The sequence below is a fragment of the Trichoplusia ni genome, chromosome 28 (assembly GCF_003590095.1).
Source record: "Trichoplusia ni isolate ovarian cell line Hi5 chromosome 28, tn1, whole genome shotgun sequence".
Lineage (NCBI taxonomy): Eukaryota > Metazoa > Arthropoda > Insecta > Lepidoptera > Noctuidae > Trichoplusia > Trichoplusia ni.
Genome location: NC_039505.1, coordinates 1,532,767 through 1,556,506, shown reverse-complemented (window position 1 = coordinate 1,556,506; position 23,740 = coordinate 1,532,767). Strand labels below are relative to the sequence as shown.

The 23,740-nt window shown below is 37.4% G+C and overlaps 2 protein-coding genes across 2 annotated transcripts; both read right to left on the bottom strand.

Annotated features, from left to right (window-relative positions):
• Nucleotides 1-2,094: 2,094 nt before the first annotated feature.
• On the bottom strand, nucleotides 2,095-2,886 carry LOC113506011. The gene has a single exon (XM_026888871.1). It carries the CDS (start codon nucleotides 2,884-2,886, stop codon nucleotides 2,095-2,097), a length of 792 nt encoding a protein of 263 aa, XP_026744672.1.
• A 9,155-nt stretch (nucleotides 2,887-12,041) lies between these two features.
• Nucleotides 12,042-13,133, bottom strand: LOC113506009. The gene has a single exon (XM_026888870.1). The coding sequence runs from the start codon at nucleotides 13,131-13,133 to the stop codon at nucleotides 12,042-12,044; it is 1,092 nt and encodes a 363-aa protein (XP_026744671.1).
• Nucleotides 13,134-23,740: the final 10,607 nt, after the last annotated feature.

Below are 23,740 nucleotides of genomic sequence, written 5' to 3'. Positions count from 1 at the left end.
TGGGATTCGAGGATTTCGGGAGAGGAATAACATGAGCGCGTTTCCACGCAGAGGGAAAGGAATTGGATGAGAGAGAATAGTTGAATAAATGTGTAAGAATGGGGAGTAATTGTGGGAGAATGGGGAATACCATACGAGAGCACAGGTTGTCGTTACCCACCGCAGAGGATGAAATGGCTAAAACAGATTTTCTGACGTCATCTTCAGTAACAGGAGAAAAATAGAAATGAGGACAGCGAGGAGCCGGTAGACAAGTAAGCTCGAGTAGAGTGGAAGATTTAGTAGAAATGTCAAGAGTAATAGGGGGAAGAGAAAAATGGTGATTTAAGGCAGTAAGGTCAATTTCTTTATCGGCACTCAGGCTAGGCCTGCCGATTCCAACTGACCGCAGAAATTTCCAGACGTCGCTGGAGCCACGATCGACGAGGTTATCGTGAAAGTGCTTTCTCCTGGCGGACTGGCATAGATGGTTACAGTGGTTGCGTGCAGTTTTGTAGTGGACAAGGTTGTCAACAGTAGGCCTGCGTTCAAATTTGCGCTTTGCTCTGTCCCTCCGAGCCATGGCATCCAGAATGGTGGGTGTGATCCAAGGAGCTGGTTCACGACGAACTTTCACTAAACGAACTGGAGCATGTCGGTCGAATAAATCAAGTAAGAGAGATGTGAATAGGTTAACTTTGTCGTCAATGTCACAGATATCTGCCACAGGGCTCCAGTCAATAAGATTGGCATCATGGCGCAATGCCTCCAAGTTCATACTCTTAAAGCTACGCAACCTCAAGAGTTGAGGTTTGAGTTTAGGGGTACGAATACGATATGAAAGGAAGAGAAGGTTGTGGTAGGAAAAACATGCAGGAAGTTGGCCATGGTCAGAAACATTAGATGGAGACGATACAAACATGAGATCAAGCAAGGAAGGAGATGAATTCGGGGCAAAGTGAGTGGCAGAAAGAGGGAGAATATGAAGATTGATAGACGATAGTAGGCCTTGCAGTCTTCTCGCACGGGAGTCATTCTTCAATAAACATGTATTGAAGTCACCCATTATGATGACGTGATGATACAGGGGACAAAGGTTAGAGAGCTGCATTTCCAGATCATCAAAATAGTTAATGTGGCAATTGGGACTATAAAAAACAGCGATTAAAATTTTGGAGTGATTGACCAGGACCTCAAGGAAAAGGTATTCAGCCGATTCGGAGTAAAGGGAAGGAGATGTACAAATAATCTTGTAGGATAAATCGGCTCGGAGATAGATAGCAACTCCACCCCCGCCTTTCCCAGTTCTATCGTTGCGAATCAACACAAAACCGGGAAGCGCAAAGTGGGTCGAAGGAAGGGAGGGCTTAAGGAACGATTCAGAAACGAGAAGGATGTCAAGATGGACGCTACTAAAGGATGCCAGAAGATCGGAGTAGTGAGCAGGAACACTCTGAGCGTTGATGTGGGCGATATGGAGATTTTTGGGGTAATTAGAAAAAAGATGAGAAAGGTTTTCATGCAGCGAACGTGGGATTGATGCATCGTGACTGTCTGCGCTAGCAAAACTATCGGATGTGGAACATGAGAAGAAGCTATCGTTAAAATTTTCTACAACATCCATGTAAAATTAAGATATATAAATTTAATACAAATGTATAAAATTAAAATTTAAAATAAGTTAAAATATACAATAAGTGGCTCGATGGGTTGCTTAAAAGACAACCTCCCCAACTCTCAAGAAAAATACAAAATACGGAAAAAAAGAAAAAATAATTATAAGTAAAATAAGACTTCACTGCGATGCACCTAGACTAATGATGAAACGAAACGTAATGAACAGAACGCATTATTGCGTTTGACAGTTGGCAGCTGACAGCTGTCAGTTCTCAGCGACGGATATGTCAATAACAATATTGAATAGGTTACCGACTAATTTATAATAATAATGTAATAAAAATGAAGGTATCAACGAAAGGAAATAAAATAAGTGCAAGACGGTGGTTGAAACAAAAAGTTATATAAGAGTAAGCTATGATGCAGCAGTAAAAAGAGGTGCAAAGCAGCAAAGTCAGAACGGATACTATAGATAAACATGCATGATTATAAAACTACTTAATTGCGACGCTTTAACCTTCTTTGGAGCTTGTTGACGGGTGTAGCGGGCTCGGAAGACAATGGAGCAGGCTGAGGCGAAGTTGGAACTGCCGGCTGCGCAAGGACATCGTTGCTCAGGGGATATTTAGAAAGAAGTTTTTGAAGTTCATCCATGCTTTCTAATTTGTGACGAGACTTGTCAGGAGTGATGATTAATATCTTGCCCTCACTCGACCAGCAATTAGACATTCCAAAATGTTTGCGTGCGGCAACGAAGGTTTGGTGTCGCATACGAGTCAAGAATTCAGATATAGTGTAACCGGTACCTTTAAGTGATTTCTTGGCATCCCAAACAAGTTGGCGATGCTCGGTGGTGAAAAACCTGACAAGTATTGGCCTGGAACGCTTGCCTGATCCTAACCGGTGGCACACATGGATGTTCTCCCTGGAGAGCTCGTTCAACTTCAAGCTGTCATGGAATACTTGAGAGACAACATCAGGGACCTTCTCATCTTTAGCTTCAGGGACTCCATGGATTAAAAGCACCTTGCGCCGCATAATAGTTTCATGCCTGTCAAAACCTTTTGAAAGTAACTCCAATTGAGTTTTGAACTTTGAAAGAGCTTGCATAACAAAGCTTTTGAAGTCACTAAATTCTTGCGAGAGTGAGGTTAGACTTGCAACTGGTGTTGAAGCAGCAGAGGAGGAGGAGCCAGCGGTAGCGGATGCCAACTTTGCTTCATAAGCAGCCATCTTTGTAGTGAAGAGGGATTCCAACTCTTCCAGGTTCAGTGCTAGTTTAGCATCCATGGTGATGAAGTGCGGTGTCAAAGGTGAAAGTTAAAGAGTAGCGTAAATGACTTGAAAACAGTTATTAGTGAGTAAAGGGGGGTCTATAAAGCAACTGGGCCGATCAAAACATTAAAATATTCTAGAATAAGATTAATAAAGAATAATAAATAGGAGCAAAAAAATATATGTGTGTCTCACTGTGTCTACCCACCATCCCATCCAATTTATGTTCTAGCATTAGATCTAAGAATAATTTAGTTTTCAAGCAGTTGTCTAAGATATTTATATTTAGATCTCCTCCTAATATCACGTTATATTTTAAATATTTATTATTTATATAAAGCATCATTTGTTTTAATGTACTTGTAAATACTTCCTCCTCTCTTCTATTCCAATAAATAGTAACTATAAGCACATTTTCCTTAAGTAATTCTATTGCACATAGCTCTATACAATACTCAACAGACATATTACTAATATCACAAATTTCTTTGAATTCGATATGGTTTTGTAATAAGATGCAGACGCCGCCGCCACCTCGAGTACGGCGACAGTAGGATGCCGTCATGTGGTACCCACTGAACTGAAGAAGACTTAATTTTTCGGGTGATAGCCAAGTTTCACTTAGGCATATCGCATTATACATTGTTTTTTCGTTGATGAGGGCTTCAAGCAGATGTTGTTTATTATAGATGCTTTGTATGTTTTGGTATAGGATTTTAAAATGTTGTTCTGTGGTTACGAAAGGTATTATTCTTGTTAAATTCGTTGTTATTTAGTTTATTATACTGTTTAGTAGGGGTTTTGTTGTTATTTAGTTTATTATACTGTTTAGTAGGGGTTTTCTCTATGTTGCTGTTTTGTTCGTTGTAGGTGTTGTTTTTACGGTATGTCATGTCTGTCTCTCTGGTGGTCGTTTCATTTGTTAAGATCCGTTTCCCATCTATTATTAATTTGTTGTTTCTTATTACTGCATATTGTCCGTTTCTTCGTGCTTTTAGCATTTCTTCGCGCATTAATTTTCTTTCCATCCGGGCATTTTCATTTAAAAATTCTGAGACATGGATGTTAGTTCCTTGAAAGTAGCGGCTATTTTCGACAATGTATCTTGTCATTTTCTTGCTCAGAAGCTCAACAATTAAGGGTCTGTTTTTCGTGTTATGTCTTCCAATACGTTTTGTTTCTTCTATGTATCCGCTTAGGTCTACATGGAGTACTTCGTAAAACATTTCAATCAATCTGTTGTGTACTTCGATGTCAGACTCGTTGTAGAATTCAGAGAAGCCGTATATTACTATTTTCTTGTTTTCGTTTTCAGTTTCCTTAGCTTCTATAGTTGGCGGTCGAAATTTCATATTTTTTATTTCATATTTCAGGGTTTCATTTTCATCCTTAAGCTTTTGAATTTTTTTGTTAATTTCTTCAAGTTGTTTAGACTTTTCATCGTTTTGTTTATATAAGAAATCAGTTTTTCCATCAATATCCTGTTTTTAACTGGGTGATTGCTTTGTTTATTTCAGCCTCAATTGTATTTTTCAGTTCGGATATTATGAATTTATTGTTTTCTTTAAGACGTTGTATTATAGTTTCGCTCAAATTTTCTAGTGAGATGGTTGATGATATACCCGTGTTCACATTGGAGTTGGTGTCTGAATCTTCTTGGTGAATGGTATCACCGAGTAAGCATGAGTCATCTATTATAGAGCTGTCGTTTTTAAACATTGTGGTCTTCTTTCTAATGGTGATGTTGTTATTGTTGGTATTTTCTTGGGGAGAATTTGAGAAATTACTATTTTTATAGTCTTGAATTTTTAGCGGGGTGTCTGTATTACCGGTTTTTGGAGCTTTGCAGCAGCATGCCTGGCATTGCCATGTTTTTCTGTGTTCTGACGTCATGCTCTTAAAGAGATCAATTGTTACGTTCGAACACTGTAGATCATATTTATCATGACAGTAGAAACAGACAAGCGTTTCCATATCTGGTGGTGTTTGTTTACATCCTGCACATACAACCGTAGATGACATTTTGAGATACTAGTAAAAGCGCCCTCTAGTATGTAATGGCGTCGTAAACTCAATAAGTAGATGAGGTAAAACCAATCGATAGTGGTTTCGCTATTGATCGCTAGATGGAGCTGTTAAAGATGTAAGTGATTGGAACTTTTTATTGCTTTTCAGTATTTATCCACTTAGGTATTATTCTGTGTGTCTTACCTTTTCAGGATGAAATAGCAATTTTTTCTACTTATTTTTCAAAGTCACAGGAAATAATTTCACTTATTCACTTTCTCCAGCAATTTTTGTGATGAACATTTGAATTTTGGCCGTTAATGTTAACACTGTTTTTTATTTTTGATATTTCTTCACTTCACTAGTTGGATTTCAATGTCCTATTACTTCAGACGATGCTAAGTTCATATTTTTACACTCTTATTTACTTTTTAATACGATAAAAGCACTTTTTCTATTTTTAAAGAATAAAAATACGGGTATTTAGTCTGAACGGCCCAAAGTGAATGGCCCGCGGGCCATTCGACCGTAAACAAAAAACCTCTACGTTGCAATGGACCGGTGATAAAAAAAATCAGTGTCATAAAATATGTCATGTACATTCGGGATCAAAAGATAAAACGTTAAAATAAAAGATTTTAGATTTGTTCTAGATTTATATTAACTTCTTAAAAAAAAACAATCAAGATCAGGTAAAATCAGTCTTACAAAAATAATAATAATCAAACAATAACAACATTCGAAAAATCAGCCTTATTTTTAAAAAAAAGTAAAAATAGAAACAATTAACTTTTAAACTATAAAAAATCTTACAATATATGCTTTAATCAAATTAATTAACATACCAAACTCTGTGTTCAATGGCTAGCGATATTGTATAGGAATATAATTATTTATAAAATGTTTACAAAACATTATTTACTTATTTATTAATTTTAAAATCAGTCTTATTTAAAAAAACAAATTAACTAAGCATAAAACATAACGATTAAACAATAAAAACATTTGGATAATATAGCCTTATTTCAAATAAAAAGTGAAAATATAAATAATTAACTTTTGAACAATAAAAAATCTTATAATACGTACAAATCAGTCTTATTGAATCAAATAAATCAGCATAAAACTATGAGTTAAACCAGAGATATTGTTAGTATAGGGACGTTATTGTTTTTTATGCCTTAGAATTTTAGTTTTTCTAAACAATGTCCTATACTTATCTGCCCATTCAATAGTTCCTGCACTGTAGTTTGTATTTTCCAATTTCTTACTAAAGTATCCGGTTTCCTTTTTGAAATTTTGATTCCACCGGGTTGTCTCAACTGTTCCGAATAAAATTGGACATCCTTATTTAATCCTTGCAGAAGTTGTCCAATGTTTGGTTTGACTTTTATGATTTTTTTAATTTTATGGTTCCATGACTCTACAATGTTGTTCGTTTTGTGATATTCATTATACGTACACCAAATATTCGAAAGCACCTTGTCTTCTAGCCACGTATTAACAAAATAATCATTGAATTTCGTAAAATTTTCACTGCTTGGACTTTCTGCCATAATGTAAAGCCATCCATCTTCGACGAAATGTTTAGGAATGTGTGATAATGCTGCACACAACTTTATATGAGCCTTCCCTGTTTGTGTCTTATCTAAATTTAAAGTCTTTGCTCTACGCCACAAGCACTGGTTAAAGTGAAAATTACACCCTGTTATTTTAACGTCAGGAAAAATATTCTGTAATGCTACTATAATGGCTACTTCAAAATCCATAGTGGCATAAGTTGGTTCCCATTCAGGTACCTGACTTTTTATTATTTCAAATAATATCTGATATGTGTCGAGCTTCTTATCAGGCAGTAACGCATACAAAATAGGAATCACATTGACAAATTCTTCTGTGCTTCCGATGTCAGCATGAATGGTAAAAAGTTGATAAAATGCCTTCGGGCAGATCTTAAACGTTCCATCAAAGAAAAATCGTCTTGACTGCCTCAAATGGCCAATAAAATCCTTATGTCCAAATATTAATATACGTTTATCTCTGTCTTGATAATCAGCAAACAGCAAAAATAAATATTTTTCTGGTATAATAAGCTCTGCTGCTTTACTAAAGCAAAGTCTTCTGGCTCCAATGGAGTTGTTTCGTTTCTGATACAGATGTTTACTTACATTTTCAAACTTCGGCAAATTATGTATTCCTTTTTGTTTAAGTATTTCCATGTGCTCACTAAATATTTGAGGAATTGGAATGCTTACATCGTGTTGAACTGTATTTGTACACTTTTCCATCTGTTGTTTTATTTCCCTTGTTTCTAAGTTTTTCGGTTCATGGTTATGTGATGTTTCATGTAAAACTATAAGAGGGTCCCTTTTTGTTTTTATAGAAGCACTGCAAGTATTTTTCTTTGCACAACGCCAAAGTTCTGTGCTGTCTTTGTTCTGCCTTTTCCAGTTATATTCATACCCTCCTCTAAATAAAAGGCGACCACCTTTTCTCGATGTACCTTCACGTGTTGACACACATTGTGACGTGGAAGCCTGTGCACCATCCATTTTTTTAATATTCTAAAATAAAAATAATAAACGATGAGCATTGAAAATGTGTGATGAGTAAAAACATAGATATGTATGTATGTATATCGTCCTCGTAGAGCGAAAAGTAACTAAGTGACACTTTTAGGTAAAATGAGTTATTAATGCCATGCTTATCACGACTTTTTTCTTATTTTTTCTATCTAACCGCCATAATTCTAATGGACGTTATCGGAAAGTTTCCTAATATAAAAAATAACTAAATAACTAAAAAATATATAAAATTTGTATTAAGATTATATTAAATAAAATATGTTGGTGATTTCTTATATGAATTATGCTTCCCGAGGAGAAAACGTAATCGTACATAATTAGTTATTACTCACATATTAAAAGCAAATTGTCAGAATATTTAGATCAAAAAGTCATTAAGTGACCTTAAACAAGGTCACTTCATGAATTTTCGACCTAAATTAAGTCAATGTGTCTACATTGACTTACTTAAAATAATTTAAATTCAACTAACTAAATCGGTTTAGTGATATGATTTTCAAGCAATATTTACCTAAAGGATCTTAAGTTAGCTCTAACACCGAAAGGAATAAAGTGAAAATAAGTAACTTGAATTTTAATTAATTCCTCATTAGAAAACGAAGTTATATAAAACATATTATGTTTTAACTACTAATTATGACAAATAAGAGAAAACTATAGATGAATGTTACTTACATTAATTCAAAAGGTTTTTATCACATCAATTTAAAAAGTTATGAATTTATATTTTTTTCATAACTTTAGACGTCAATATCTCAAAAGTAGTCTTTTGTAATTTCGCTCTACGGGGACGATACGAGTATGTATAATAAAAACTTACCAGAATTCAACACTTCACCAGATTTTTGAAAAAACAACCATTGGATTATTAAAAACTCACTTTTGCAACACACTCAATTCACTGGTTATAATTATGGTACAACATTTATGGATAATTGCAAAATAGATAGTGAGTATTAGACCGCATATGCACATAGCTATTTACGATTCCCATGACGTCACAGATAAGCATCCCGCTTGTGATTGGTTGACAAGAAAGGGTCACTGTTGCGCTAGCTACCTGAGGCCTACATGGCCTCCGGTAACCGGTTCAGATGATCATTTAAAATAATTTAATAATAATAATTAAATTTGATATATTAAAATGTAATTATAATATTTCCTTGATGTTAATGAATGCTGTATGCGACTGTCCCTTTAGATAAATGTTTAAGTTTTTTCATCGACGGTCCTTTGGAACGTAGACGATTTTTGTTTACGTTCGAATGGCCCGCGTGCCATTCACTTTGGGCCGTTCAGACTAAATACCCAAAAATACACGGAGCTAATGTTTACTTGCGCACTGCAGTCAATGAGCCCACTAGAATAACTTTAACTTCCTCTACTTGTATAGATAATGTTTTTTCGAACCGGAAACTTATTAACTTTCAATTGCTACCCGGGGTTAGATCGGATCATATAGGTCAAGTTGTCTCAATAGGAATAAAAAATGTATTGCCTGCAAATAAAATAATTAAATTCAGGCCACTAAGAAATAAAACCCTGAGGTGTTTTAAAAATAATACATCTGCCAATCTTAGTTCGAATTATTCACTATCAGGAGTTCCAAATACGGATTATGACGCATTGTTTCAGTTAATCTTTAAATCGTTTAATAAAACGTGTCCCCAAAAAGATATTAGAATAAATTTTAAACGTAAATTTAATGAGTGGGCTACTAAATGCATTAGAATAAGCAGAGACAAGATGTACAGTCTGTATAAGGAGAGGTTGCTTAATGTTGATCCCCATTTCCATAAACATGTAAGAAATTTCTCTAAAATTTTTGAAAGGGTCTGTTTAGCGGCTAAATCAAATTTCATCAGTTGGCAGATTGGCAATTCTGATAATAAAATTAAAACAGTATGGAAGATTATCAACTCCGAAACTGGGAATGGTAAACAAAGGGATACTGATCTTTCTTTAAAAATTAATAGTAAAATAATTTCTAATAGCACAGAAGTGGCTAACGCTTTTGAGGACTTTTTCTCAAACATCCCTGTAGAGGTTACACAATCACTACCCTCGTGTCCTTTGAAAGCGGAATGCCTACTTAAAAAATTCGTCAAAAGAAGTATTCCAAATTTTAGTTTTACTCATGTATCTCCTTCGCTTGTTAAAAAATCATTTAATACAATTAAAATGAAAACCACAGAAGATTTATGGGAGTTATCTGTCAAAGTAATAGACTCAATAATTGACAGTATTGCTCCAATTCTTGCAAAGATTTTTAACGACTGTGTGGATTGTGGCACTTTTCCTGATTTGATGAACACAGTAAAGTCATTTCTGTTTTTAAATCTGGTTGCAAGAATGATCCCTCGAATTATAGACCAGTCTCGGTACTTCCAGCAGTTAGTAAATATTTGAAAGAATAGTCCTTGATCAACTGATGTCACATTTTGAAAAACAAAAATTTTTCCACGAACGTCAATTTGGCTTCACCAAAGGAAGGTCGACGACCGACGCCGCGGCCAAGTTAGTGTCTCACATTTTAGGAGCTTGGGAGGGATCACAGGATGCTCTAGGAATTTTCTGTGACCTCTCCAAAGCTTTTGATTGCGTTGATCATAATACTCTAATCCTGAAATTAAAGCACTATGGATTACGAGGACAATCCTTACAAATGGTGTTGTCATATTTATCATCTAGACAGCAAAAAGTAGGCGTGAACGGAGCAACTTTATCCGGGTCCGTGGTAAGAATGGGCGTGCCGCAGGGTTCGATTTTAGGCCCCTTTCTTTTTCTGGCTTATATAAATGACCTCCCGTTTATGATGGCTAATTTAAATGACATGATTTTTTTCGCGGATGATACCTCTCTCATTTTTAAAGTTGACAGGAAAGCTCTAGACGTCACTAACATAAATAATACTCTCAATTTATCATCGGATTGGTTTGCAACTAACAATCTACTTCTAAACGCGTCCAAAACTAAATGCCTAAAGTTCTCAGTTCCAAATGTTCGGTCTCAATCAGATTTAAACGATAAAAAACTCGAATTGGTCAATGAAACGGGTTTTCTAGGCATAACAATAGACTCTAAGTTGCAGTGGGGTGCTCACATCTCAGCACTGTCTCGAAGGCTAAGCTCGGCTGCTTTTGCGGTCCGAAGCATAAGACAGCTTACTGATGTTCCCACGGCTAAGTTAGTTTATCACGCGTACTTCCATAGTATTATGTCATACGGGATTTTACTGTGGGGATCAGCCGCCGATATTGATTCCATTTTCATTCTACAGAAACGCGCGATAAGAGCAATCTACTGCATGGGCCCGCGAGAATCCTTAAGAGAAACTTTTTAGAGACATTAAAATTCTAACGCTAACGTCGGTTTATATTGTGGAGAATATAATGTACGTTCGAAAAACCTTAATAATTTCAATGTAAACAGTGATTTCCATAATTTAAATACCAGAAATAAAAATAAACTTGCAGTTCCAAGATTTAGGTTATCTAAAACCAATACTAAATCGTTCCTAGGGAATTCTATTCGTTTTTATAATAAATTGCCTAATAATATTACTTGTTTACCTTTTAGCAAGTTCAAAATGACCGTGAAATCGATGCCGATTAATAAAGCTTATTATAAAATTAGTGATTATGTAGATGATAAGCGCGCTTGGTCTTAGTATTGTCTCTGTACATGTGGCCTCCCTGGTGGTCGACTAGATCAATTTTATCTCACTTGCTACTATTAGTTTCCACGGCTTCATTCCTGTAGGTTTTGACATGCCTTGACATTCCTGTTAAGGATTTAATTAGGACTACATATTATTTGATGTATGTAAAATATTCATTTTGCTTTTTTTTTCGCCTTTGCCTTGTAAATGCATCAACAGTGTAAACCCCAGTAGAATTTACCTTTTTTCCATTGTTGGATTTATTATTATTTTTTTATCATTTTACCATTTTACGCTGTTCTTGCATAAACATAATATTTGTAAAAATTATATTGTATACATTTACTTTTAAAAAGAGTAACTTATGGAGTTTCTTGCCGGTTCTTCTCCATAAGAGTGACACTTTGGAACCGCGCAACTAGAGCCATCACCTTAACGTTTTGAAAGTGCCTGGAAAACGGCCTACTTGGAATAAAAACTTTTGATTTTGATTTTGATTTTGAACGAAGTCGCGGGCAAAAGCTAGTTTCAGGTAAAATTAGACAGTCCAACTTAATCCTATAGTCACCATTACAAGATTCAATATTAAGACTGCAAGACTGTGTACAATAGGAAGACTGTTGGTTGATACCTGGGACAGTGGAGGTAGTTTTACGTCGTAACTAATCCAGTTTGGTGCAGAGACTCTCCGTCATGAAGTTGGCAGTGCTACTGTTGTCAAGCAGGACTCGGGCGTTGACTCTTTTACCGTTGTTGCTCACCGCCTTGACAATAATAATAATAATAATAATAAATTTATTTATTTTCAGGAAACATGGCCCATAGATATATACCTTACAGACTAACATATATATAAAGTATACAGTATTGGTTAGTAAATAAAAATCTTAAAACTATATTAGTAACACTTCCTAGCACTAGGTGTTTGTGCGTTCGGTCGGGATTTGTCCGCGGAAGCGACGGAAAACCACTCCTTGCGGCCAAAAGTTATCGTCCATGACGAGGTGCAGGAAGCAGTTAGGGACGCGCACCACGAACGCCTTGAAATTGACGTTCCGGCGCGACTCCAGCAGCTGCACTCTCGGCGCGTACTGCACCTTTTGGCGCACGTAGTCGGCGATGTCCTCCGCCCGGATGCTGTAGTGTAAGCGAGATATGTACACCGGAGTATTCGGCTGCGCAGCTCTCACCCTTGTTTGGGGCTCAACAGGAGCCTTGCCGCAGCAGTTCTGATTAGTTCGTTGCCGGTGCTTCCTTTTCAGCACCGTTACGAAACCGTCTTCGTCCGCCCGGTTCCTCGGTTGTGGGACCAGATTGTGTAGGGGAACAGCGGAGGCGCAAACGCTGACCAGCTGTTTATTTGGTCGTGCAGTTTGCGTGGCGCTACGTGGATGAGGCATGATTGCGGGGGCCGGGGGCTGGGGCATGCGGTCAGCGCCCTTTGCTGACTCGGCTGACGGCGACGACGAAGATAAAACTGCTGACGCGAAGCTCGTAGCCGATGTGTCGAGTAGGCATGCACCTCGACGCGTGTTTACGTTGCTTACACGCGCCGGTGACCCAGTTTTATTCACAGAAGTGCGCAATTCAACGACTTCCTTGCGCAAATCTGTGACATCTTTCTGGGATGCCTCCAGCTTCCTGTGCACATCTGCAAGACTTGCCTTTAGGGAGACGATGTCCTTCAAAAGGCACGTTACGTCGACGTGGTCGAAGGTGACAGGAGGTAACTTGTTTAAGTCCTTTGCCACAAACGTCGGCACATCGTCGGGATCGGTCTCCTTCAGCAGCGTGATTACATCTTGCAGACTCTTCTTTGTCCCGTCACGCCTACGGGACACCATCTGGTCGCTCTTGTTCAGCAACTTGAACACAAGCAGCTTAGACGCAGCGATGTCATCCTCGCTGAAATTCGATGAACAGATCTGGATAGCAGACACCTCGTCCATGACATCCAGCTTCTGTTGTAGAAACGCTAGTAGCTCATTTGCTACTAATTTTTCGCTCATTTTGCAGAAATAACTAGCGTCGGCATACGCCGCGCTTGCCGATACAGTTTGCAAAATACACGTCCACCTCGGAGCGCGGTCGCATTGACAACTGACCAATAGCTGTGGACATTGGTTGTACTAGTATGGTATAAAATATCAGCTGATAAGACCACACTATTTGAAGTATCGATTGGTAAGGCGACACTATTTGAAGTTGAAGGCGCAATCTTGAAAAGGTTGCTTAGTCGGTTCAACATGCAAGAGAGTATTGTGTCTGGATTTGCAATATTTACAACCAGCCAATCGACAATTCTTGGTTACATGACTAGAGCGCAAACAATTTAGACAGACATGTTATTCCTTAGCCTTTTGTATACGTGATTCAGTAAGTAAACCTTTAAATAAATCACAAGTGTATAAAAGATGATTGTTAGAACATAAAGGGCAATTTAAGTTATGTGATTTTTTATTTTGTAAGTTATTATTTCTTTGATATTATTCCGATTTTCTTTTGTATTTGAAATTATAAAACTTTTTTGTTTGTTTATATTAACTTGTTTTATTCTGTTCATTTCTAGTGTTTCTAAGAGATCAGCCCGACTACTAATAAATGTAATGAACTTTGACAAGGGGAGGGAGGGGAGATTCAGATAATGTATTGCGGTACTCTTCCCATTTGCAGTTAGTATTTAAATCAAATTTTCTTGACATCATAAATATTATAAGAGTGTCCCAATACTCTGTCGGCTTCTTTAATGTCTTAAGAGCCCGTATATTTTTATTTATGACATCAATAAGACGGCGCAAACAAAACGATGATTCTTTAGTTATAGATTCTAAGTCAAACAACGACTGTATATGATTATTTATCAAAAGGCGATTGTTGTTGTAGCGATCACATAATAAGTCCCAGGCAATTACATAATTTTCAGCCTTAATATTTTTAATTACTTCCGCTGCACGTCCCTTGAGGGATGCACGAAGATAGTGGAACTTATTAATGCCATCGATACAATCGTTGTTATGAATTAATGAAACAAAAGTGTCCCTAAATTTTAGCCAGCACTGGTAACTACCGTCAAATTGTGGTAAATTAATTTTCTGTAAGCGAACAAAGTTATTTTTCAACGATGCACCTGGTTTGCAGTCCATTGTAGTGCCCGTCTCCGAACCCTCACGCTCAGCGCAGCTGGTTTGGAGCTGACTGCGCGCCTTGGCAATCAATGAGTGGTAACGTTCGTCAATCTTATTTCGTTCCACGTACTCGTCTTCGGGAGCCGCCGATCCTAATTCGATCTCCATCTGTAATGTATCGAAAACATCGTATAAGGCTTCGAATTTACTCAAGCGGCTTTCTAAATCTATCCGTTGTAGATCGGATATGTGTTTTGAAGACGAAAGAACAGTTATGTATTTTTCAAAGTTGGTAAGCTTCGCTTTAATGCCGCTGCGCTGTTTTACTAATTTATCGATATCCATGTTGCACTTATATTTGAGAATCAAAAGACCTTAAAAACTTTTAAGACTTCAAATTAATTCGAAGCAAAAGAAACCGTTATTTTAAAGCAAAAACTCAAATAAGATGTAGTAGCAATTGTCGATTAAATCAACTCAAGGAAAAACAAGCTGACTAATTAACAGTTATATTGCATAAAAAGTTAATTCGGTAGCAAGCACAACTGATGCAAGAACAAAAGAGATGAGTCACCGTGCGAAAAAAACTGTTAGCTGTGAGGCGCATTGAATAATCGAGTTATCTTTTGATGTTGCACGGCAAACAATTACGTTTACGCTTTTGCAAATTACTTTAACACTGCTTATAATAGAAGGAATGCTACTGACGCAACTGTTTTTGTTAAATAAAGGCGAAGTTAGTGATAGTGGACAGATGAATTGATTTTAAAATCATGCCATTAGTGAAATGGATGTGTTGGAAAAGGTAAATAATTGGAACGAACTCACAGAGGCTCTTAACCGTATCACTAGTTGACTTCTTCAAATTGCGACGATGATTTTTCTGATCGATGACGGTTGACATTCAAATCTTCTGCAACGGTTCTCTTGAAGACTACTTCTTGTACTTCTTGTTGTTTACTCCTGGATGTTTCCCGGTAGAAGGACCATGTTCAGGAGCTCAGGGAGATGTAGAAATAACGTGGACTGTATGTTAGGTTAAAATTAAGGTATATTACAAGGTAACAAACGAAAGTAGCGGTAGAGAGATAATTATGGGACACAAGCATCAGTCAAGCCCTCTGCTGGCGGAGTGGCCCCCGCCCAAGCTGCTCGCCGCTCGCCGCCGCCGCCCGCGCGCAGGTCTGCTATCCCGCGCCCGCGCCTCAGCCGTCGATCAAACCAGTTCACATGATCACGCGATCGTTGCGTGAACAAAGAGCGCTTCTAGGAAAGTCAGTGCTAAATTGATGACGGTCAAAAAGGATGTTCAAGATTTTTTGGAAAAGGATGAAAGTTCTCGTATGTGCCCAGGAAAGAAAGATTTCGTAAGGTCAAAGGGACAGGTGAAGCAAAAACGTTTACTGTGCGATACCTTGAAAAAAATGTACAATAAGTTCCTGACTACAGTTCATTATAAAATAAGCTTGACAACTTTCTGCAGATTTCGACCTTTTTGGGTGACTTGGGCAAATATAAAAGACCGTAACACATGGAAATGTTGACCGGATAATTATGAAGTTACATGAAAATAAAGTATTGCCTTGCTGTAATCTAACTAAACTTTTGAACATGAAAACATGCGATGTCTATTCAACTAAATGTTGTTACGAAAATGTGAAGGTTGTGCAAACAAAATGGTAGAGTATTATCTTCCACAGCCAAACAGAATAGTGACTTATGAACAGTGGATGTATGAAACTATATCCTACGAAAAAGATGGAAAAATGAAGACAGTAATAAAACCTATATTAAAAGAGATCAAGATTTCACTAAGATTATTGGTAGTTCAGTTAGAAAATACTTCGCCTTCATTCTTTAAACACATAGCCACAATAACACACCAGTATCAGACCATATCAGAACTAAAAAATACTTCAACTGTCAATGAAGTCCTTACTCACATAGATTTCAGTGAAAACTATTGTTGCAAATATAACAAAAGAGATTCAGGCAGTACATTTTGGAGGTGCAAGACAACAAGTTACACTACATACAGGAGTATTATATTTACGTGAAAATGACACTGTAAAACCCTACACGTTTTGTTCTCTTTCTGAAAATAATAGACACGATGCAAAGGTAGTATGGGCACACTTATTACCAGTTTTTGAGTGGCTTATAAGTTACAATCCAAACATTCACAGAATACGCATGCTTAGTGATAGTCCTGTCAACCAGTACAAGAATAAGGTCATGTTTCACCTAGTATTTCATCATATAAATGATTTGTTTCCGGGAGCGACATTTTTTGCGTGGAATTATTTTGAACCAGGACATGGTAAAGGTGCTCCTGATGGTGTAGGTGGCACATTAAAGAGAACAGCGGATAAAGCGGTTGCTGAAGGCAAGGAAATCGTAAATTTGAAATCTCTTAAAGAAGTTTTGTTGGCGAGATGTTCTTCAATAAAGCTTTTTGAAGTTACCACTGCTAATATCGCGAAGATAGAAGACTTAGTCAAACAGTCAACCATCATTGCGTCAATTCGTGGAACCCAGAAAATGCGTCAATTTGTCTTCAGTAATGATGTCCTGGAATTTAGAAGTCTTTCATGTTATGAATGTGCAGAAAAGTGTGAACATTTTCACATGGGATATTACAAATCTTCAAAACTTTGCATTGAAAAACCAAAGTCTTTTGAATTAAAAACACGTAACAAATCTATCTATACTAATATATAAAGCTGAAGAGTTTGTTTGTTTGTTTGTTTTTTTGTTTGTTTGTTTGTTTGTTTGTTTGTTTGAACGCGCTAATCTCAGGAACCACTGGTCCAAATTGAAAAAATATTTTTGTGTTGAATAGACCATTCATCAAGGAAGGCTTTAGGCTATAAACCATCACGCTGCGACTAATAGGAGCGAAAATACAATGGAAAATGTAAAAAAAACAGGGCAGGTATGAATCATAACTTATATCTTCTACCCACGGGGACGAAGTCGCGGGCAACAGCTATATTTAATATACCGTTAATTAAAAATACAAAATGCCACCTAAAAAACGACCATCTTTATCTCGAAATTCGAGAGATGCTAAGAGGATGAGAAATGCGCGTTCTCAAGAATCAGCAGAGGAAAAAGCACATCGGTTAAACTCTATGAGAGTTAGTGCCTCAACTTCTCGAGCCAATGCAAGCTCTCCAGAGAGAGAGATGCGATTAGCAGCTGACAGAGCGAGACGAGCTATATCACGTGCGTCTCAAAGCTTTTCTCAACGAGAACTTAGGCTTACTATTGACCGAGAACAACATGTGTTATCCCGAGAAGCTGAAACTGCTTCACAACGAGAACTACGGCTCTCAGCTGACCGAAAACGTCATACATTGTTTCGTGAGTCAGAAACCTTCACTGAAAGGGAACTACGGCTTACAGCTGATCGCGAACATCATATTTTATCTCGTGAATTGACAAATGATAGGGTGCACCATAATATTATTCGATCTCTTGAAGATGAACATGAGCATGTACAACGAATAGAGTCGGTACGTGAACATTACAATTCTTTGAAACAAGATCGATTAATAAGTTTGTCTAATGAAAGATTAAGAATCGAAAATATTCGGTCTCTTGAAACGGACGAACAGCGAGAGGCCCGTCTTACCTCAGACAGATTTCGACATAGTCTTAATAACTTAGATTTACACATAGATGATCAATCTAGAATTTCGGTGGCGTGGTCCGACAAATATAAAAGTGGGTTTGCTTATATCCTTGCAATTGATTACAGATCATCTTCTTTAATGGGCAATAGTATGTGTTCTTTGTAATGCTTCAAAGTGGAGTAAGGAGTCGGCTGGTTTCTGTTGTTCTGGAGGCAAAATAAATTTGCCTTCTTTCGCAGACCCGCCGGAACCATTGAAATCACTACTTTTAGGGGAACATGAGCAATCTAAACAGTTCTTAGACAATATTCGCACTTATAATAGTGCGTTTCAAATGACATCCTTTGGTGCTCAACAAATCTCAAAAGGTCCTTTCATGCCTACTTTTAAGGTACAAGGTCATGTTTACCATTTGATAGGATCCCTTTTGCCTGAAGACCAACCTAAGTTTCTTCGAATATATTTCGTATCCGACTACAACGAACAGTCGAATATAAGAAATCAATATTTCCCGAATTTAAATACTGAACTATGAACTAATTTCACAACTTCAAGACATGTTGCATCAGGTTAATTCATATGTATGCAGTTTTAAATCGGCACTAGAAGCTCTTCCTGGATATGATGATAGCAATTATAAAAGTGTTATAAATGCCGATAGGCGTCCAACTCAGGAACATCCTAGGCGTTATAATGCTCCATCCACAAATGAAGTTGCTGTGGTATTGGTCGACCAAGAATGTGATAGGCGTGATATTGTTATCCGGTCCAGAGACAATCGTTTGCAACGTATTTACGAAACCTACAGGGCTTATGACAGTTTGCAATATCGTCTGATATGTTGTCGAGGGGAAGATGGTTATTATACCAAACTGATCCGCATACAGGTGCACCTAATTATAATAAAAAGATTTCATGCCTTCAATTTTATTGTTACCACTTGCAAGTGAGGCGGAATAGGTTTGTATACTTTCAACGTTTTCGTGGCTTCTTCAATCAGTTTATTGTTGACATGTATGCAAAAATTGAAACCGAAAGGTTAGTTTACTTACGATCTAATCAAAGGCAGCTATGCGCTGAAGAATACGTACACCTTGGCGACGCCGTGCAGCAAGATAATGATACGGTGAATATGGGCCGTTTAGTTATTTTACCCTCTTTTTTACTGATGGTCCACGGTACATGCACGAACGTATTCAAGATGCTTTTGTTACGTAAGAAAATATGGACGTCCCGACGACTTATTTATTACAGTAACTACCAATCCTAAGTGGGATGAAATCACTCGGGAGCTTCTTGAGGGTCAAGCACCGCATGAACGCCATGATATCATCGCAAGAGTTTTTCATTTAAAATTAAAATTAATGATAGATCTACTTACCAAAGATAACATTTTTGGAGAATTATTGTGTTATATGTATAGTGTTGAATGGCAAAAACGCGGCTTACCTCACGCACATATCCTGCTATGGGTAAAAGATGAGGTTCGACCTAATGATGTAGACAGTTTAATCAGTGCTGAAATTCCAAGTCCGATTGCAGATCGCGTGCTATACGACATTGTTAAAACCCATATGATACATGGTCCATGTGGTGCATTTAACGGGAATCCTACTTGCATGCAAGACGGTCGTTGCACTAAAAGATATCCAAAATGCTTAGTGGATGAAACTGTAACGGGACATGATGGATACCCATTATATCGTCGTCGTTGAAGAGACAATGGTGGTTTTACTGTTGAAAAACGAGTGTCTAGACAACAGGTAACTTTAGATAATAGGTGGGGCGTTCCGTATTCGCCTGTGTTGTCTAGAACATTTCAAACTCACATAAATGTTGAAATGTGTAATAGTGTAGAGTCAATAAAATATATTTGTAAGTACATTAATAAGGGCAGTGACCACGCTACATTTGCGTTGAGAAATGAACATAATGAAATTACTAGATTTCAGTCAGGCAGATATATTAGTTCTTCAGAAGCTGTGCGGCGGATCTTAAGTTTCAACATTCACGAAAGATATCCACCTGTGACTCATCTAGATGTTCATCTTGAAGGCGGTCAACGTATATATTTCAACGCCGAAAATGTTACAGAGCGATTAGAGAACCCTACACAAACAACTTTATTAGCATTTTTTCGACTTCGCCAAACTGATGATTTTGCAAAATCTCTTTTGTATGAGGAAGTTCCATCGTATTATACCTACAATAAGCAACGAGGTGTCTTTAATCGGAGACGCCGTGGCAGGCCTGTAGGTGGCGAGTTAGGTATTTTCACAGAACATGTTCTTGGTAGAGTGTATACCGTTCATCCTAACAACGCTGAGTGTTTATATTTGCGATTATTGTTACACACAGTCCGAGGACCAACCTCATTTATAGATTTTAGAAAAGCTTGCCAAGCGCGTCATTTGCTTGAAAATGATCAGCATTGGGATGACGCTTTAGCAGAATCCTGTATTAGTGATAATCAACGATGGTTACGCCATTTATTTGTAACATTACTAACATTTTGTAATTTGTCAGATGCTATACAATTATGGGAAAAATATAAAGAAAAAATTGCAGAAGACTTTCTTAGGAGTATATCTCACAATGATGAAGGCACAACTAATGATAACGTCCGTGATCTTGCTATAAATCAGTGTTTATTGGCTCTTCAGGATGACTTAACAGCAGTAGGCGGTAAATTACTATGTGAATATGGTTTGCCAAAATTGCCAACACCAACCTCAGTCGGAGACGTTACTAAAAGGGAATATTCCGCAGAGATTGGTTACAACCCAATGGAACTGCTGACGATATTAGAAAGCGGTGTCCCAATGATGACTGCAGAACAACGTTCAATCTATGATCGCATGTGCGAGAGTGTTCAAAATAATTTGGGGACAATATGGTTACTAAATTAATATTAGCTTCCGTTCGAAACCAGGGTAAAATTTCTCTTGCCGTTGCTTCATTAGGGATAGCTGCAACATTGCTACCAGGAGGTAAAACTGCTCACACTATGTTTAAAATACCAATTGATTTAGGATCGCACGGAAAGTCCAACCTGTAGTATTTCAAGCAATAGCGACAAAGCTAAGGTATGCGCGAGTGTAATTTAATCATATGGGATGAGTGTACGATGGCCCATCGAAAAGGAGTAGAAGCGGTAGACAGAACTTTAAGGGATATAAAACAAAATGATCGACCAATGGGCGGTATCACGGTTTTATTTTGTGGTGATTTCCGACAAACCTTACCGGTAATACTACGGGGAACCCGAGCTGATGAGGTTAGGGCTTGCCTGAAAAGCTCTTATTTGTGGCGTGATATACAATCGATGCATTTAACTATAAACATGCGAGTGAGAACTGGAGATAATCCAGATAATAGTCAATTTTCTAATACATTATTAAAGATTGGTGGAGGTACCTATCCACAACTACACCAAGGAAAACTTATTTTGACGCCTGAATTATGTTGTATAGTTCAATCTCAAACACATCTGATATCGTCGGTTTACGGTGACAAATATATTAAATAGGGACAATACTTGGCTCAGCGAAAGATCCATTTTAACTCCTCGCAATGATCAGGCATTTGAGATTAATAACAAAATACTGTCAAATCTACAGGGGGAAAGCAAAGTTTATAGATCAATAAATAGAATGGTCGATGAACAAGAAGCCACTAATTACCTACCCGATAGAATTCTTAAATTCTTTAAATATGCCCGGACTTCCTTCTCATGAAATTTGTTTAAAAATTGGCATTCCGATTATTCTACTCCGAAATTTAAGACCACCACAACTTTGCAATGGAACTCGACTGAAAGTAACCCAGTTGCAACAAAATATAATCGACGCTCAAATTGTAACAGGTTGCGGTGCAGGAGAAACCGTCTTTATCCCCAGAATACCCATTATACCAAATAATTTTCCGTTCCAATTTAAAAGAACGCAATTCCCGGTATCGGTGTGTTATGCAATGACAACTAATAAAGCTCAAGGGCAGACTCTTCGTGTTGCCGGAGTAGATCTCGGTGTCAGTTGTTTCTCGCATGGTCAGTTATACGTTGCTCTTTCCCGGGTTAGCAGTTCTAGAAATCTTTATGTTCACGTGCCGGACGGAACAACTTCCAATATAGTTTAAGCCTCATGTAAATGTGATCTAAACAATATTACCAATACATTAACTTAATAACAGAAGGAGTCACACGCTAACAGATTCGCGGACACAGCTATCTTTTCTGCCGAAAGTCGCTATTACACGCGAACGAAGTCGCGGGCAAAAGCTAGTCAATAGATAAACCGAGTAGGGTAAATTCGTTTACTTGTTCTATTTTTATGTTATTAAAAGTGAAGTTAAGTTTTAAGGTAGGCTTTTGATGGGGGTGAAATGTGATTAATTTAGTTTTTGTGAAGTTAATTTCTAAGTTATGGTTGTCCATCCAGTTTACAGCTGTAGAAAGAAGAGAGTTTAATTTGGTGTTTATATTGTCATTTGTTTGGCACGAGGTAAGCAAGGAGATATCGTCTGCGAATAGAACACAAGGCCCGTTTATAGTTTTAGGAAGATCATTAATATAGATAAGGAACAAAAGACAACCTATCACACTTCCTTGGGGAATAGACGCCTTAACTGGTTTGCTTTCAGTACCTCTACCATGAGTTTTGAGCGACCGGGCTCGCTAGCGTCTGCGTAAAAAATATCTATGACAAAATGTACAGCGCCCCTAGCGGTCACTTGACAAACTGAAATCGGTAGTATGAGTTGACAAATAAAACCTATCGAAACATTCAAAACGTCTTCGACAGCGAGTAGCGAGCGCGTAACGTTTTGCGGTGGTTTCTCTAAGAAAACGGTACCATGAGTCACAAATTTGACAGATGGTATCGACAAATACCATTACGATTGTAGTTAAGTAACTCACTTGCTAAACAAGGTGTGAAACGGTATTCGGTTTATAGTAATTGTTTAGTTTTGAGTATTTCTTGTGAGAATCATGTCGGCAAGAAAGTATTTAAAATCAAGTAGCACTAGTTAAAAGTTAATTTACATTAAATAAACGCTTTCACTTTTTAAGAACTTTTTGAAACATACATAAATTCATTATTAAGGAAATTCTGGAAATAAGTAGCCTTCACAGTGGGCTCCACCCCAACCAATAGTTCATTGAGTAATATTACATTATATTAAAATATACTGAATATTTTATGCTCTATGAAGTTTAAAATTATTAGGATTATTAAAACACTAGCTGTAGCCCAGGACTCCGTCCACGTGGACTTAAGTTTATAGCGTTCGGTGGTCCCCGTTTCCATCAGGCTATCTGTCAAATTCAATACAATCGGTTCAGTAGGATTGGCGTGAAAGCGAGACAGACAGACAGAGAAATTTTCGCATTTATAATATTAGTTTCAATAGATGCACAGTATATGAAACAATTCAACAAAACTATCGCGATCAATCGCAAGACATAGGTACTCCCCAAAGTTGCGCCACATAACCATTCCTAGGTACCCACGACACCGCTTTCAATTTAATAATGAAAAATTACTAAAACTCAAAAGAGCAAGAAGAAAAGTGTCTATCTATTTGTGATATCAAAAGAGTTCGTATATCTACATCAACCGCATAATTTAAAAAAATAAACACTTTGCGAAACTTCAACGGCAAAGATGGCGACTTGAGCCGTTTGTTTTTTGCCATCGGAATTTAACGAAATTCTCCATAATCCGAAATCAGCGGATACATGTTGTCGACTCAAAATCAATATTTTTTTATGTTTTGTTATTCATATAAGGTTTCGATCGAGTTTACCGTAGTCCTGCATGAAATTATTAATGTAGATTTGAAGTTTTTTCG

Coding starts and splice junctions, on each gene's coding strand:
- LOC113506009 (XM_026888870.1), bottom strand. CDS start 13,133: ATGAGCGAAAAATTAGTAGCAAATGAGCTACTAGCGTTTCTACAACAG.
- LOC113506011 (XM_026888871.1), bottom strand. CDS start 2,886: ATGGATGCTAAACTAGCACTGAACCTGGAAGAGTTGGAATCCCTCTTC.